Source organism: Ictidomys tridecemlineatus, unplaced genomic scaffold, assembly GCF_052094955.1.
Source record: "Ictidomys tridecemlineatus isolate mIctTri1 unplaced genomic scaffold, mIctTri1.hap1 Scaffold_304, whole genome shotgun sequence".
Lineage (NCBI taxonomy): Eukaryota > Metazoa > Chordata > Mammalia > Rodentia > Sciuridae > Ictidomys > Ictidomys tridecemlineatus.
This window is the reverse complement of record NW_027522379.1, coordinates 84,058-97,490: the sequence shown is the minus strand read 5'-3', so window position 1 is coordinate 97,490 and position 13,433 is coordinate 84,058. Positions and strand designations below refer to the sequence as shown.

The 13,433-nt window shown below is 33.3% G+C and overlaps 1 protein-coding gene and 1 long non-coding RNA gene across 5 annotated transcripts in view; one reads left to right on the top strand and one right to left on the bottom strand.

Moving 5' to 3' along the window:
* LOC144373211 (uncharacterized) overlaps positions 1-13,433 on the bottom strand; it is a 45,138-nt gene that overhangs the window by 12,637 nt on the left and 19,068 nt on the right. The gene's annotated exons all lie outside the window — the stretch shown is intronic.
* Positions 1-13,433, top strand: part of LOC144373208 (transport and Golgi organization protein 1 homolog) — a 161,641-nt gene that overhangs the window by 133,884 nt on the left and 14,324 nt on the right. For 3 of the 4 annotated variants that reach the window (XM_078036321.1, XM_078036324.1, XM_078036323.1), the window contains 5 exons: positions 8,428-8,559; positions 10,835-10,856; positions 11,777-11,865; positions 12,101-12,178; positions 12,266-12,376. In XM_078036321.1, coding sequence (XP_077892447.1) covers positions 8,428-8,559; positions 10,835-10,856; positions 11,777-11,865; positions 12,101-12,178; positions 12,266-12,376 — 432 coding nt within the window. Of the gene's footprint in view, positions 1-7,112; positions 7,339-8,427; positions 8,560-10,834; positions 10,857-11,776; positions 11,866-12,100; positions 12,179-12,265; positions 12,377-13,433 lie in introns of those variants that run through there. The other variant, XM_078036322.1, reaches the window with a different exon arrangement.

Here is a 13,433-nt window from a genome sequence, read left to right as displayed (position 1 = left end):
GGTATTCAGAAAAATATTTTAAGAAATGATGGCCAAAAATTTTCAAAAATTTGTGAAAACTGTACATCTGCAGATCCAAGATATTAAAAGGAACTAGAGTACAAAAAGCATGAATAAAGCTATATCAAGGTATATTATATCATAAATAAATTGCTCAAAACCAGTGATAAAGAGCAATCTTAGCAGTTAGAGAAAACATTTATGTAGAGAAGAACTAAGGATGACATCAGATTTCTTGTCAGAAATTAGGCATAAGAGAATATAGTGGAGTGATACCTTTAATATATTTGAAGAGTAATAATGTTGGCTGATAATATCATGCCCAGTGAAATATCTTTCTAAAATGAAGACTTGTACTGACATACAAGCTGAAAGAATTCACCCTACACTTGCACCAAGACAGCAGATGGAAATAATGGAATAAAGGAGTAAAGAACACTGAAAATGGTGACTGTGTGCATAAATATTTAAAATAATTTTTCTTATTTGAACATTTTAAAAAGTCATTGACTGTTTAAAGACAAACATCAGTGTAGTATGGGATTTAGAAAACATGTAAAGTAAAATACATGACAACAGTATAAATCTCAGAAGGGTAGTAATTATTGTAACGTTCTTATTGAATATGTGAAGTAATACAGTATCATCTGAAGGTATATTGTGACAAATTAAAGATGTACATTCTAAACCCTGAAGCACTAAGATTAGAAAACAGAGTTATAGCTTAATAAGCCAATAGAGGAATCACTAAAAATACCGATAGTGGTATTTCTGCAAAAGAAGACAGAAAGAAAAGAAAAAGAACAAAGAACAGAAGGAACAAATAGAAGATTATATTAAGCTTACACCTATGCACAGCAGTAATCCTATTAAGTGGAAAGTATCTAAATACATCAGTTAAAAACAGAGATTGTCATATTGCCTAAAGAAGCAAGACCCAAATAGATGTCTAAGGGAGTAACACTGTAAATAGACACAAAGAAGTCAAAATTAGAATGATTGAAAAAGGTATCTCATGTTAAACACTAGTGAAAGGAAATCTGGAGTAGCTACATTAAACCAAAAGAGGTTGTGGGGCAAAATATATCATCGGGACTCAAGAAAGTTATTTCCTAATGATAAAGGAATCAGTCAAGATTATATAATAAACTTAAATGCTTGTACTTTTAATATTAGACCTTCAAAATACATGAAGTATAAAAATTGATAGAATTATGAGGAAAATGATGAATCCTATAGATTACATTTAGAGATTTTAATATCCTCTCCTCAGCAATTGGCAGAAAATGAAAAATAAAAGTAAGATTGTAGAAAGTGTGAATGACATAATCAATCCATCCATTTGAAATTAATTGACGTTTATAGAAAACTCCCAAGGAGCTTAGTGCACATGGAACATTTACCAAGATAAACTGTATTCTGGATCTTAAAAAAATTATCAGTAAATATAAAAGTATTCAAAGTCAGGCAAAGCTTGTTCTCTTAACACAATAAAATGAGAAATCAATAATGGAAAAATCTGGAAATTTCTCAAATATTTGAAAACTTTAGTGCCAGACTGCTAATATATATATATATATATATATATATATATATATATATATATATATATATATATATATATATATATATAATGAACAACACAGTACATTTATTTTTATGTGGTGCTGGGGATCGAACCCAGTGCCTCACACATGTGAGGCAAGCACTTTACCACTGAGCTACAACCTTAGCCCCCACTGCTAAATAATTTTTGAGTCAAATAAATCAAAGAATAAATTCATATTTTGAGTTCAATAAAACTGAAAACAACATATCCATTTGTGCAATGTCACTAAAGCGTTATTGGAAAATTTATAGCACTACCAGGCCCAAGATAGCTTTATTAAAAAAGAAGTCTCCAGTCATTGACTTTAGTTCCTACTATGAGAAACTAGAAAAGGAAAAATAAGTTAATCTCCAAGTAAGCAAGAAAAAAAGATATAATAAAGACTATAAGTCAGTAAAATTTTAAAAAAGGAAAATAAGAGAAAATCAATGAAACCCAAAGCTAGTTCTTTAAGATGAATAAAATTGATCAACATCTAGTGAGGGAAATAAAAGAGGAGACACAGATTACCAATATCCGCAATCAGAGAAGGGATATAACTACAGATTTCACAGATACTAGACTGATAATGGGGATATTATGAACAGTTTATGTTAATTAACTTGACAATTTAGATGAAATGAAGAAATTCTATTTAAGCCACAAATTGCAAAAGTTCACTCAAGAAAAACAGACAACTTCATAAACCTTGTTGACTATTAAAGAAATTGAAGGTATAGGTAAAAACCTTTCTACAAAGAAAAAAATATAAGACCCAGATAGCTTTATTGGTGATCCAATTCCTGTAAGGAAGAAATGATACTAATTCCTAATAGTATTAGTAATACTAAACCCTTGTAGAATATTAAAGCAAGGAAATATTTCTCCTATGAAGCCAGTGTTATCACTACACCAAACCAAGACAAAGATATAACAAGAAAAGAAAATCACATACCTCTCAAGAGATCTCCAATGAATCTGTACAGAAATTCTAAACAAAAATTTAAGTCGAATACAACAATATGTAAAAGGAAAATACATCATAGACAAAAACTAGACTGATGATGGGGATTTATGTCAAGAATCCAAAATTTATTTAACATTTGAAAATCAATGAAATTTACCACATTGATGTACCTAAAAGCTGAATAAGAGAAGCCATAGAAAATACATTATTCCATACACATATCCCATACTCTTGTTTAGCTCAAGAGATACAAAACAAGCATTTAAAAAATATAGCAGAGGGGGGAAATGTTGGGGAGTAATATTGGCCAAATTATATTGTTATTTTGTGTGCATGTACAAGTAGGTGACAATAAATCCCATCGACATGTAAAAAAAAATCAGCCCTGATTATTATTTAAAAATTGTTTTTAGATTTTGATTGACTTTTATTTTATTCACTTATTTATATGTGGTGCTGAGAATCGAACCCATTGCCTCACACATGCTAGGCAAGTGCTCTACCACTGAGTATCAACCCCAGCCCCTCAGCATTTATTATTGATGTAGAAAAACAAATAACAAACTAGGAATAGAAGGGAGCTTAAAATATCCTCTGAAAAAATGCAGCTAACCTCATACTTAATGGTTGATAATTGAATACTTTTCCCCAAGATCAGAAACCAAACAGAGATGTCCACTCTCATTACATCTATTTAGCATTGTACTGGGGTGCAGTAAGGAAATAGCTAGTATACTAAGGCAAGAAAAAGAAATAAAATGCACTCAGATTGGAAAGAAAGAAATAAAATTCTCTTTATTTTCAGATAACATGAATATATATAGATACAATCTGGTATGATCTAGAAAAAAGCTATTGTAAGGTTGACAGATAAAATTTACATCTAAAAGCAATTATATTTTCTATATATTAACAATGAATAATTAGAAATTGAAATTTTAAAGATTTCCATGTACAATAGAATAAAAATATGAAGTATTTAAACATAAACGTGGCAAAAACTAAAATGTATATATTAAAAACTATAAAATATTGCTGATAAAATTAGGTATATCTCTCCTAAATGGAGAGATATACCTAATTTATGAGTCAGAAGACTAAGGTGTCCATTCATCCCAGTTTAATCACCAGAGTCAACATTATTCCAATCAAAATTCCTGCAGAGTTTTGTAGAAAATGACAAACTGATTGCAACAGACCTAGAATACGTGGCTTCAAGACTTAATCTAGGCCTGGGGATGTAGCTCAGTGGTAGAGCACTTGCCTAGCATATGCAAGGTCCTGTGTTCAATCCCTAGTACCATACGAAGAGGAAAAAAAGAAAAAAAATATTCTAAAGCTACAGTAATCAGGATTGCAGACAAAACATTGGAACAGAGCCAAGAATTCAGAGATAGATACACAATATATATGGCAACAGTCATTGACAAAGATGGAAAGACAAGTAGAGAATGGGAAGTTTTTCAGCAAATGGTACTGAAATTACTGCATATTTATATGCAAAATATTGATCCATGCCTTGCATTAGACACCTGAATTAACTCACAGACTTAAATATTAAACTCAAAACTACAAAACCTCTAGGAAAAAAATAAGAGAAAAATTTTTGTTGAACTTAGGTTTGGCAAAGATTTCTTAAATTTGACAACAAAAGCATTAAAAAGGATTTGACAATGTGGGATTCATCAAACTAAAACCTCTGTAATTCAAAATACACTTTGAAGTGAATGAAATAGACAAAACACAAGCTGGGAGGAAATTACTGTAAAGCATTTATCAAGACTTGCATCAAGAATATATGAAGAACTCTTAGAACTCATTAGAAAAAATATAGTCCTGTAAAATAACACTTCATCAAAGAAGATAAACAGATAGTAAATAAAGACATTAAAAATGCTTGACATAATTATCAGGGAAATGCAATTTTGAAGCATAAGAGTTACCACTACACACTTATTAAATATCTAATATTAAAGACAATTGTGCTGAGTGGTTGGAGATGGAGGAACTGGATGGGTACACAGCTGGTGGGGATATAAAGTGGTAGAATCACCTTCTTAAAAAGGTAAACATATACCAGTCATATCCAACCATTCTTTTCCAAAGAAAAGATAAGTTATATAGCAATAGGAGGAATTTTATATTTGTAAAAGCCCCAAACTGGAAAAAAATCCAAATGTCTATCAATAGATGATAGACAAATTGTGGTATGTACATATAATGAAATGCTACTCAGCAATAAAAATAGATGATAGATAAACTGATGTAGATGAATCTCAAATTATGCTGAATAAGAGAAGCCATAGAAAATACATTATCCCATACACATAAAACTTGAGGAATACAAAGCAATCTATTAAGATAGACATTTTGCTGGAGGAATGGGAAAGTGGGGGGCAAGAAGGAAGGGTGACAAAGGGCAGAATTACCTAGAGAATGAGAATATTTTTGGAAGTAAAGGATGTGTATATTATCTTGATTATAATGGTGATTTCATAATTTCATGTTAAAATTTATCAAATTGCACACTTTAAATACATGTAATTTATTGCATGTCAATTTTACCTCAAAGCTATAAGAAATAATATACTCATCTTTTTTCACTTTCTAAGATACAATTAGTATTCTACAAATATTTTTCTCTACTTCATTTTAAAAATATATATTCTGGAAACCAGCTCTTAGCAGTATTTAAAATTATTTTCTTTCTTCTTTGGTTTATTCAACAACTTTCATTGATGACGGTTGTTTCAGCCTTTTGTGACCATCTTGTATTATTATAATTAATGCTTGAATAACATAGTTTTGTAAATACAAGTTTTAAACATTTGTTGTTGTATTCCCAGTATCTTTAGAAGTTAGGGCTGGGGGACTATAGCTCAGCAGTAGAGCACTTGCCCTAGATACCCTTCCCCAGCACTGAAAAAGTTAAAAAAAAAGTGCGATTGTTGAGTTAATAGGTAAATATATAAGCAGTTTTGGGAGATGTTGCCAAATCTCATTCATAAGGGTTGTATCATTTTGTATACTTATCTGAGAATTTGTATTCCCCCACATTCTCTCACCTACTGAGTATGTGGTCAAACGTTTGGATCTTGCCAATGCAAGTGAGAAATGGTATCTTGGTGTGGTTTAATTTGTATTTTGTTCATTATGAGCTAAGCAGAGCATGTTTCCATATGTTATAGCTATTTGCATTTCTTTTCCTGAGATCTGTTTATTTCTTCAGCCCATTTTTGTATAGGTTTGCTGGCCATTTTATTTATAATGTTCTTTATATTTCAGGAACATGATTCTTTGGACAATAATAGGTTGCAAATATTTTTTCTCAGGTTGTCATTGTCAAACTGTGTGTGTGTGTGTGTGTGTGTGTGTGTGTGTGTGTGTGTGTGTGTGTGTGTGTAGCAGGTTTAGATACAGCCAGGAAAGATTTTTTCAATGAGGCAGGTTTTGCCCACTCATAATACATAGAAAATTTCACCCAATATTTTCTAGTACTTGTTTATTTTCTATTTTTACATTCATGTTTCTTATCCATTTGTAGTTTATCTTTTGAATAAGTAGAGAAAAATCCAATTTTATAATTTTCCATGTGGTAACGCTACTTATTAGAAAGTCTATTTTCCCCAAACTAACTTTTATTGTACCCCAAGTGTCCAGTTGGTTCTGTTTCTGGATTCTCTCTTCTGTCCCACAATCTCTATGTATTCTTGGGCTTGGACGAGGGTACATGAATTAATTATATAGTCTGCCCTCCCTGTACCCTTCATTGCTCTTCTTTTTCAGTGCTTTCCTGCTTATTCTTGTTCTTTTGAATTGACTATAATCAACTTGATGACAGATTTTTAAAGATCCACATATGTTCATTCCCTCCCCAAGTTAAACGTCCCCAGTTTCTTCAATTTTTAGCACGTGCTTTTCGGGGGCTATTCATGATTCTGTTCTTTTCCACAAGTCATGCAACCTTAAAATGTGGCATCCAGAAATGAAGCCACCGGAGTGGGGTGATAATGACATGATTCCTTAGGGTAAGGCTTTTTAAAAAGAGTGTCATCCACAATTGGAGAAAGTAACAGGACTGGATTGAGCAGGGAAGGAAAGCCCAGTCCAAGCAGTAGTCCTTTATAAGGGAGCAGGAGAAGCTTCTCCTCTTCTGTCTGCACTTTTGGGGCAGGTAGGTACCTGGTGTCTCAACACGTTGACAAAAGGGTTTTGCTCTGGGAGGAGCTGGGAGGCCTGACTTTCTCCTTTTTCCTAGTCTCTGCCTATAATCCCCTTTTGCTAGTTCCCTGGCTTCCTCCAGGGCCTTCTAAATCGCTGGTCCTCTCCCAGTTCCGGGGACAGGTGAGCCTCTTTCCTTCTGGAGTCCTTTCATTTGGACTCTTCTGCTGGGCTCTCCTTGCGCTGTCCCCCGCTGGGCTCCGCAGTTGGTTCTTTCCACTCCCTGCCCGCCCCTCTGCATCCTCTGTCCTCTCACTGCTGTGGGCCCAGGGGCTTCCTCTGATGACGCGTTTTACTTGCGTTGGGCGGAAAGCGCCTGCGGTGGAGGAAGGCAAAGTTCACTCCCAGTACCTGCCCCCTGCGCTGGGTCCTACCGAAGTAGGAAACGGTGAAAGAGGGTCCTGTGCTGTTCTGCATGGAAGCGTTGCTTCCGCTCAGCTGTCCCTACACCATGGACTCAGTACCTGCCACTGTGCCTTCTGTCACTGCTTTACCGGGGGACCCGGAGCTCCTGGGACCCCTGTCGGTGCTCTACGCAGCCCTCATTGCCAAGCTACTGGAGGTGACGGTCCCATTCCCAGGGAGGGACCCCAGCTCTGGCAGGCGGGTGGCTGAGTTCTGGCGGAGTGGGTGCACTGACTGTCATGGCAACGGAGAAATGGAGTGTGTCGGGCCCAAGGCAGGCAGGACTTGAGTGTATTGTTAAGCGAGGCCGGTGAGAGTGTACTTGAGCTTTCCCCACTTGCACTTTTTTTTTTTGACGGAATAGAGGTGACAACCTCATGGTATGTTCCGAAATGCAGCCAACAATCCAAACAGCTAAGGTTACTACAGGTGTTTTCCCTACGGAGACTGCTGGGGAATTGGGCCCAAATGACAGTTATCTCCTATTACGTGTAGAGGGCGGTGAAAACAGGGAAGAATAGGCAGGTGTTTACTGCACTGCCTTTGAGCAACCATTTAAAATTAGGCTTTGAATTTTATAGAAGGATGTTAAATTCAGAGAAGTTTAAGCCAGTTTTCAAGAGTTGTCTGAAATTACATGTCACTTATCTGTTTATATAAGAGTGGAATGGAAGTAAGATTTAAAATCTTATATCATCATTGTTTTTATTTGTTGCCATAAAATTAATTAGTTCTTTCATATATTTAAGTTTTTGTCTTAAATGAATTTTTTAAATTATAAAAACCAGGTTATCTAAGAGAAAAGAATGATCCAGAGGGATTCTAGCCAGGTGTTAGACAATGTGATGATATAGGGCCTGTTACAAACTGGAAATGTATGCTCAATTTAAAGTATTTAGATTCGGGCTGGGGTTGTGGTTCAGTGGTAGAGCGCTTGCCTAGCATACATGAGGCACTGGGTTGCATCCTCTGCACCATATAAAAACAAAACAATGTGTCCACCCTAAAACTAAAGATACATAAATAAATATTTTTTAAAAAAGTATTTAGATTCATTATACTTGAAAACACTGCAAGCCAACAAAAAATGTGAGACTGCCAGTATCCTCTCTCTTGAAGAAGCTATTGGAAAATATTGAGGAGGTTGATTTCTGATGAGGAGGTTGGTTTAGAATTGCCATGATTCTTTGTGACTGTTTTGTTATAAATTTAAGGTTTCCCATTTCTTCTAATTTGTCTGTTTCAGCTGTTTACTACATTGCCTGATGATACTCAACCTGGGCCTGATTTTTATGGACTACCATGGAAGCCTGTAGTTTTCACTGTTTTCTTTGGGATTGTATCCTTTGTCATTTTTTTTTGGAGAACTGTTCTTGTTGTGAGTAAATTAACTTACTTATACCTCAGCACATAAGCACAAGGATTATTTTATATAGTCACTGCCCCCCCCTTTTTTTTCTTTTTCAGTTGCTAAAACACAAATTAGTGGTTTAAGTCAAACTAACCTTATAAAATAATTTAGTGTGGGTGCAGTTGGTAGAACTGGTAATTCTTACAGCCATCCTGACCAGTAGTTTCATATGTATCAGAAGTCTTAAAAGTGGGATAAAAGATGGGATAGGTTAGATAAATATCCTTTTATGTAGCATATATGTCTAGTAATCTATCTTAAAGAAATAACTATGCTTTGAAGATTTTGGTAATGTTTTTCAATGGAACAGTGTATTAGATTGAAGACTTAGCACAACATAATTCATTTAGGGGTTATTGTATGTTCAATTAATGGAATAGTAGGCAGATGTATTTATTTCAAAGCTTTGAGGTACAGAAAATGCTCACAATTAAATGTGAAGTGGGGAAAAAAAGGAGAAACTAAGATTTAAATGTTGATGAACTGTATGTTAATATAAACACATATAAACAGGGGGAAATGCTGCAAAGAAATACAGTAAAATGAGAAAAAGGAGATGAGATAATTTTTCCAGTCTTTTATATAAATTTTTCCCAGATTTTATGATTTGATCATATGTTCAGAACATACCTTTTTATTTGGAAGTATAGATTATGTGTTGTCCAAAAATCCATTAAATGTTTTGTTCATTAAGTCTTTTTTTTTCCTGAGCAGAATTAGTCTATCTCTGTGTATATGTGTACATATATGTATAAGTGTGTGTGTGTGTGTATATATATATATATATATATATATATATATATATATATGCTTATACATACTTATGTTTGTACTGTAGGTCATTCTGTTTCATAGTTATTTAACATAATTGGAAGAAAATTATTTTAGGTAAATGGACTTTGCATATGAAAAGCCTAACAGTTAAAGAGGTCAAAAGCATTGGATACAAATCTTTTCAAATCTGATTGTTCTTTTTCTGATTTCTTAATTATATCAGACATATCATTGTTAAGATAAGTTTCCTCTCCTTGTACAATTGAGTGTAAAATCTCCTAGAAAGTATTCCCTTCTTAAATAGAAGAATCGTTTGCCTGGATTCCTGTGAGGAATTTTCTAATCTCATTGAACTTTTTCTCAGCTAAAAGGAAAAAGGAAATAGAAGGATAAAGAGAAGGGAAAAACATGACAACATTTTATATTTCTCTCTCTTGTTTCTTTCATTTCAAAAACCCTGGTACCTGTTTCTCTTTTCACTAGGTTATGTGGGATCTGGTTCCTAGCTTGTTGCTCCTCAGTTTCAGCATTTGACTTTGGAACTTTAGTCCTTACCTTAGATGACTGCTTTTATGCTACTTCCCATTTTCCTCTGTTGTCATTTTGAGTAAAAGGTTAGCAAGGCTATGACATTAAAGAAATGTTCATTTCTTTCTGTGTTGGAGTTTTCTGAATGCAATTTCCTATTACGAAGATCCCATGGATGATCCATGGACACATCTGAGTATCCCATCACCATTTATAACATTTGAAAGGACAAGTAATATGCTAAGTTATAAAGAAATTTAGTGATGTTTTAAAAAAATTTCTGCTTACGTTTTATTATCAGGTAGTTTATTGCTGTCTTTTGGAAATGATTGTTTTTGTCCTTTCCAGAATATGTTAATTGTCATTTCTCTTGTTTCTTGTGCATTTTCTTCTAGCAGTCTTCCCTTTCAGAATTCTTGCTATACATTTAGTGGTTTGCAGAAATAAGATGATGTAGCCTCTTAGTTTCTAAATTCAGCCAATAGCCAAATTTAAATTGGAGTTCTAAGATGTTTTCTTGTGAGTGAAAGTGGCATATCTTAGTACAAAGATTATGCCTTTAATATTGTTTCCTCAGATTCCTTTTGAATAGTCATTGTTTCTAGACTTTATCCTGGTTATTTAGAATTGTCAAGTAAATGATTTTGAGTACACACACACACACACACACACACACACACACATACACACACACATATTTACTGTGAAATAAGGTGCATATCTTAGTGTTTTTATGTCAGAGGCTATTTATGAAATATCACTACCAATTAAATTTAAAAGGCTTGTTAACCTTTACTTATTTTTAATCCTATAAATTATTATCCTGAACCAGAATGTTATTAAATTCTCACTTGGTTATGATTCTGATTGTTGTTTTAGGAATGCTGTTTCTATTGAGCAGATGTTTGATATCAAATTTAATCTTTTTTCTCTCTTCTAGGTAAAAGATAGAGTATATCAAGGTAAATTTTTAGGTCTCTTAAACTTGTAATAACCCTTTGTATTGGTGTTTGATGTGTGTTTTATGTATGTTAGAAGTAGATACAGTGACTTTTAATGTCTATTATCTTTTTTACCTCCTGAAAATTTTACTGTTCCTAGGTTGCTAGCATGGATAATAGAGTAGATGATGATGGTTCCAACTCTGAGATAGGAGATAAAGAGGAGGAACAAATTGTGGATAGGGAGATGATAAGTTTTAATTTGGGGCAGATTAACTTTGAATATTGATATAATGCAGATGTATTACATTTGAAGAGTATTTCTATGCTAATGATTTAATCATGCATAAAGTAATTGAGTAGATAATTTAAAGAATGTTAATGTGAATCAGTATGTTTTCATTTCTGTTTTTCTTTGCAAAGAATTAAATGATTCCATTTTCTGAAAAGAAAGTGTTTTGAGAAGGGAGGAATATCAAGCTACAACACTTTACTGTATTTCCCATCTGTGAAATAAGCTTAAATTTAAATATCATTTTGGATGGGAGGGGTACCTGGGATTGAACTTTGGGGCACGCTACTGAGCCACATCCCCAACCTCCTGTATTTAGAGACCAAGTCTCACTTAGTTGCTTAGTGTCTCGCTCTTGCTGAGGCTGGCTTTGAACTTGGGATCCTTCTAGCTCAGCCTCCTGAGCCACTGGGATTACAGGTGTGTACCATTGCACCAAGCAAAATATCATTGTTCTTATATTTTTCTTAAATTTTAATAATTTTTATACTCTTATTGCTAATAAGCATAGATTTCTTTTTAAAAGCATAATAGCTATGCTAAGAAGTATTTCCTCATAGTACCATATAACATGTCTTTGCTTTTAGTAGATTGAATAATTGAATTTCATTTAGTGATTGTAATAATCTTGTATATTTCCCCCTTTTAGTCAATGAACAGCAAATTTCCAAAAAGGTGAACAATTTCATAAAAGAAAATGAAGAACTAGTGCAGAAATTGTCAAATTATGAACAGAAGGTATAATTATTTTTTGTTTCTTTCTCCTTTGGTTCTAGCTTGAATCATTTCTACCTGTTTTAATTTAAAAATCGTATTTTAAAATTTTTTTCATTATTTCCTACAAATCATCCAAATTCTAAGCAGTCATGTATTAAGTACTGCTTTCTTCTGGAAAGGGTCACTTGTCTGGAAGTAACTTGTATAGTAGCACTATAATTTGTGTATCTTAATTCTGAATGCTTTATTTGCATAGGTGAAGGAATCAAAGAAACAGGTTCAAGAAACCATGAAACAAAAAATGATTCTTTCTGATGAAACAACTAATTACAAGGTAAAAATCCCTTTTTTGGGGGGAATTACATTCTAAACTCAAAAGTAAATGTAATGAGTGAGTAATCTTGACACCTATTTTTTCCAGGATAAAATGAAGCTTCTTGAAAAAGCTAATGAACTTCTGGATGAGAGAGCTAAAAGTCTTCATGTTATGTTAGAATCTGAGAAAGAACAGAAAGCTAAGAATCAGGACTTGGTAAGAGTTTTGCTGCTAAGTGTTACTGCAATTTGGCTTTTGGAATATTTTGTAAAATTGGTTAAGTTAAACTTAGTCTAGCTGTTAACTAAAGTAAGATTAGGAGCCAAGGAAGTTGAACCCACTTCTGCCCATTTTGTGGAACTTTTAAGTACTGATACAACAAATTATTTTTATGGGCCTAGGAAATATTTTTATTCTCAACCTTGGATAATTTTCATATTGCTTTGCTCTGCCCTTGGAAACATGAAGAACAACTAAAAAACTATTGTCCAGTTGAACAGTATTTGTTTACTTTTTACTTGAAAGAGTAATGAATTAATCAATTTTCTGTACTTAAAAAAATTTATTTCATTTTCAATTCATGTTTCATTTTCAATTTTTATAAGTTTCTATAATTACATAAAAGTTGCAAAAGATAGTAGAGAGTGTGTTCTAAAATATCCTACCCCCAAGTAAGCTTGATCACCTAGCTGAGGTAGTATTTATCAGATTTCTCCACTGTAAAAATTCTTTCCAATCCTTTTCATATTGTATTCTTTGGAAGTTACCATGCACAGCCCACAGTTAAAGTATGAAGAGTTACAAGCTCAGGATGCAGCTCATGGTAGAGCACTTGCCTAGCATACATGAGGCCCAGGATTCAATCCCAGGCATTGCAAACAAAGATTGCAGAGTTATATCCACTTCCTTAAGGAGCGGGTATATTTATAAATTTTTTGGATTTCTTCTGTATGTGAGATTAGTCTATTCTTCCTTAAATTTTATCATTTTTTACTTCAGATAAGAAAATTTTAAAAATGATCTTGGGAAATTTTTTTCTCTATCACTAGAAAAAAATTACTAATTTGAACTGGTTTACTTGAAACAGTAATTAATTAGTTAATTTTCTATGCTTTAAAACATTTTATTTACTTATTGCATTATGATTTTCTATACTTTGACCTTTTTTTTCTGGTTATCTCATAAACAGTAAGGTTGTGGATGCCATGAAATATTTATGACTTCATTTTCCCTCATCTCTTTCAGTTCTTGATTTTTTGCTTAGTCCAAAGCT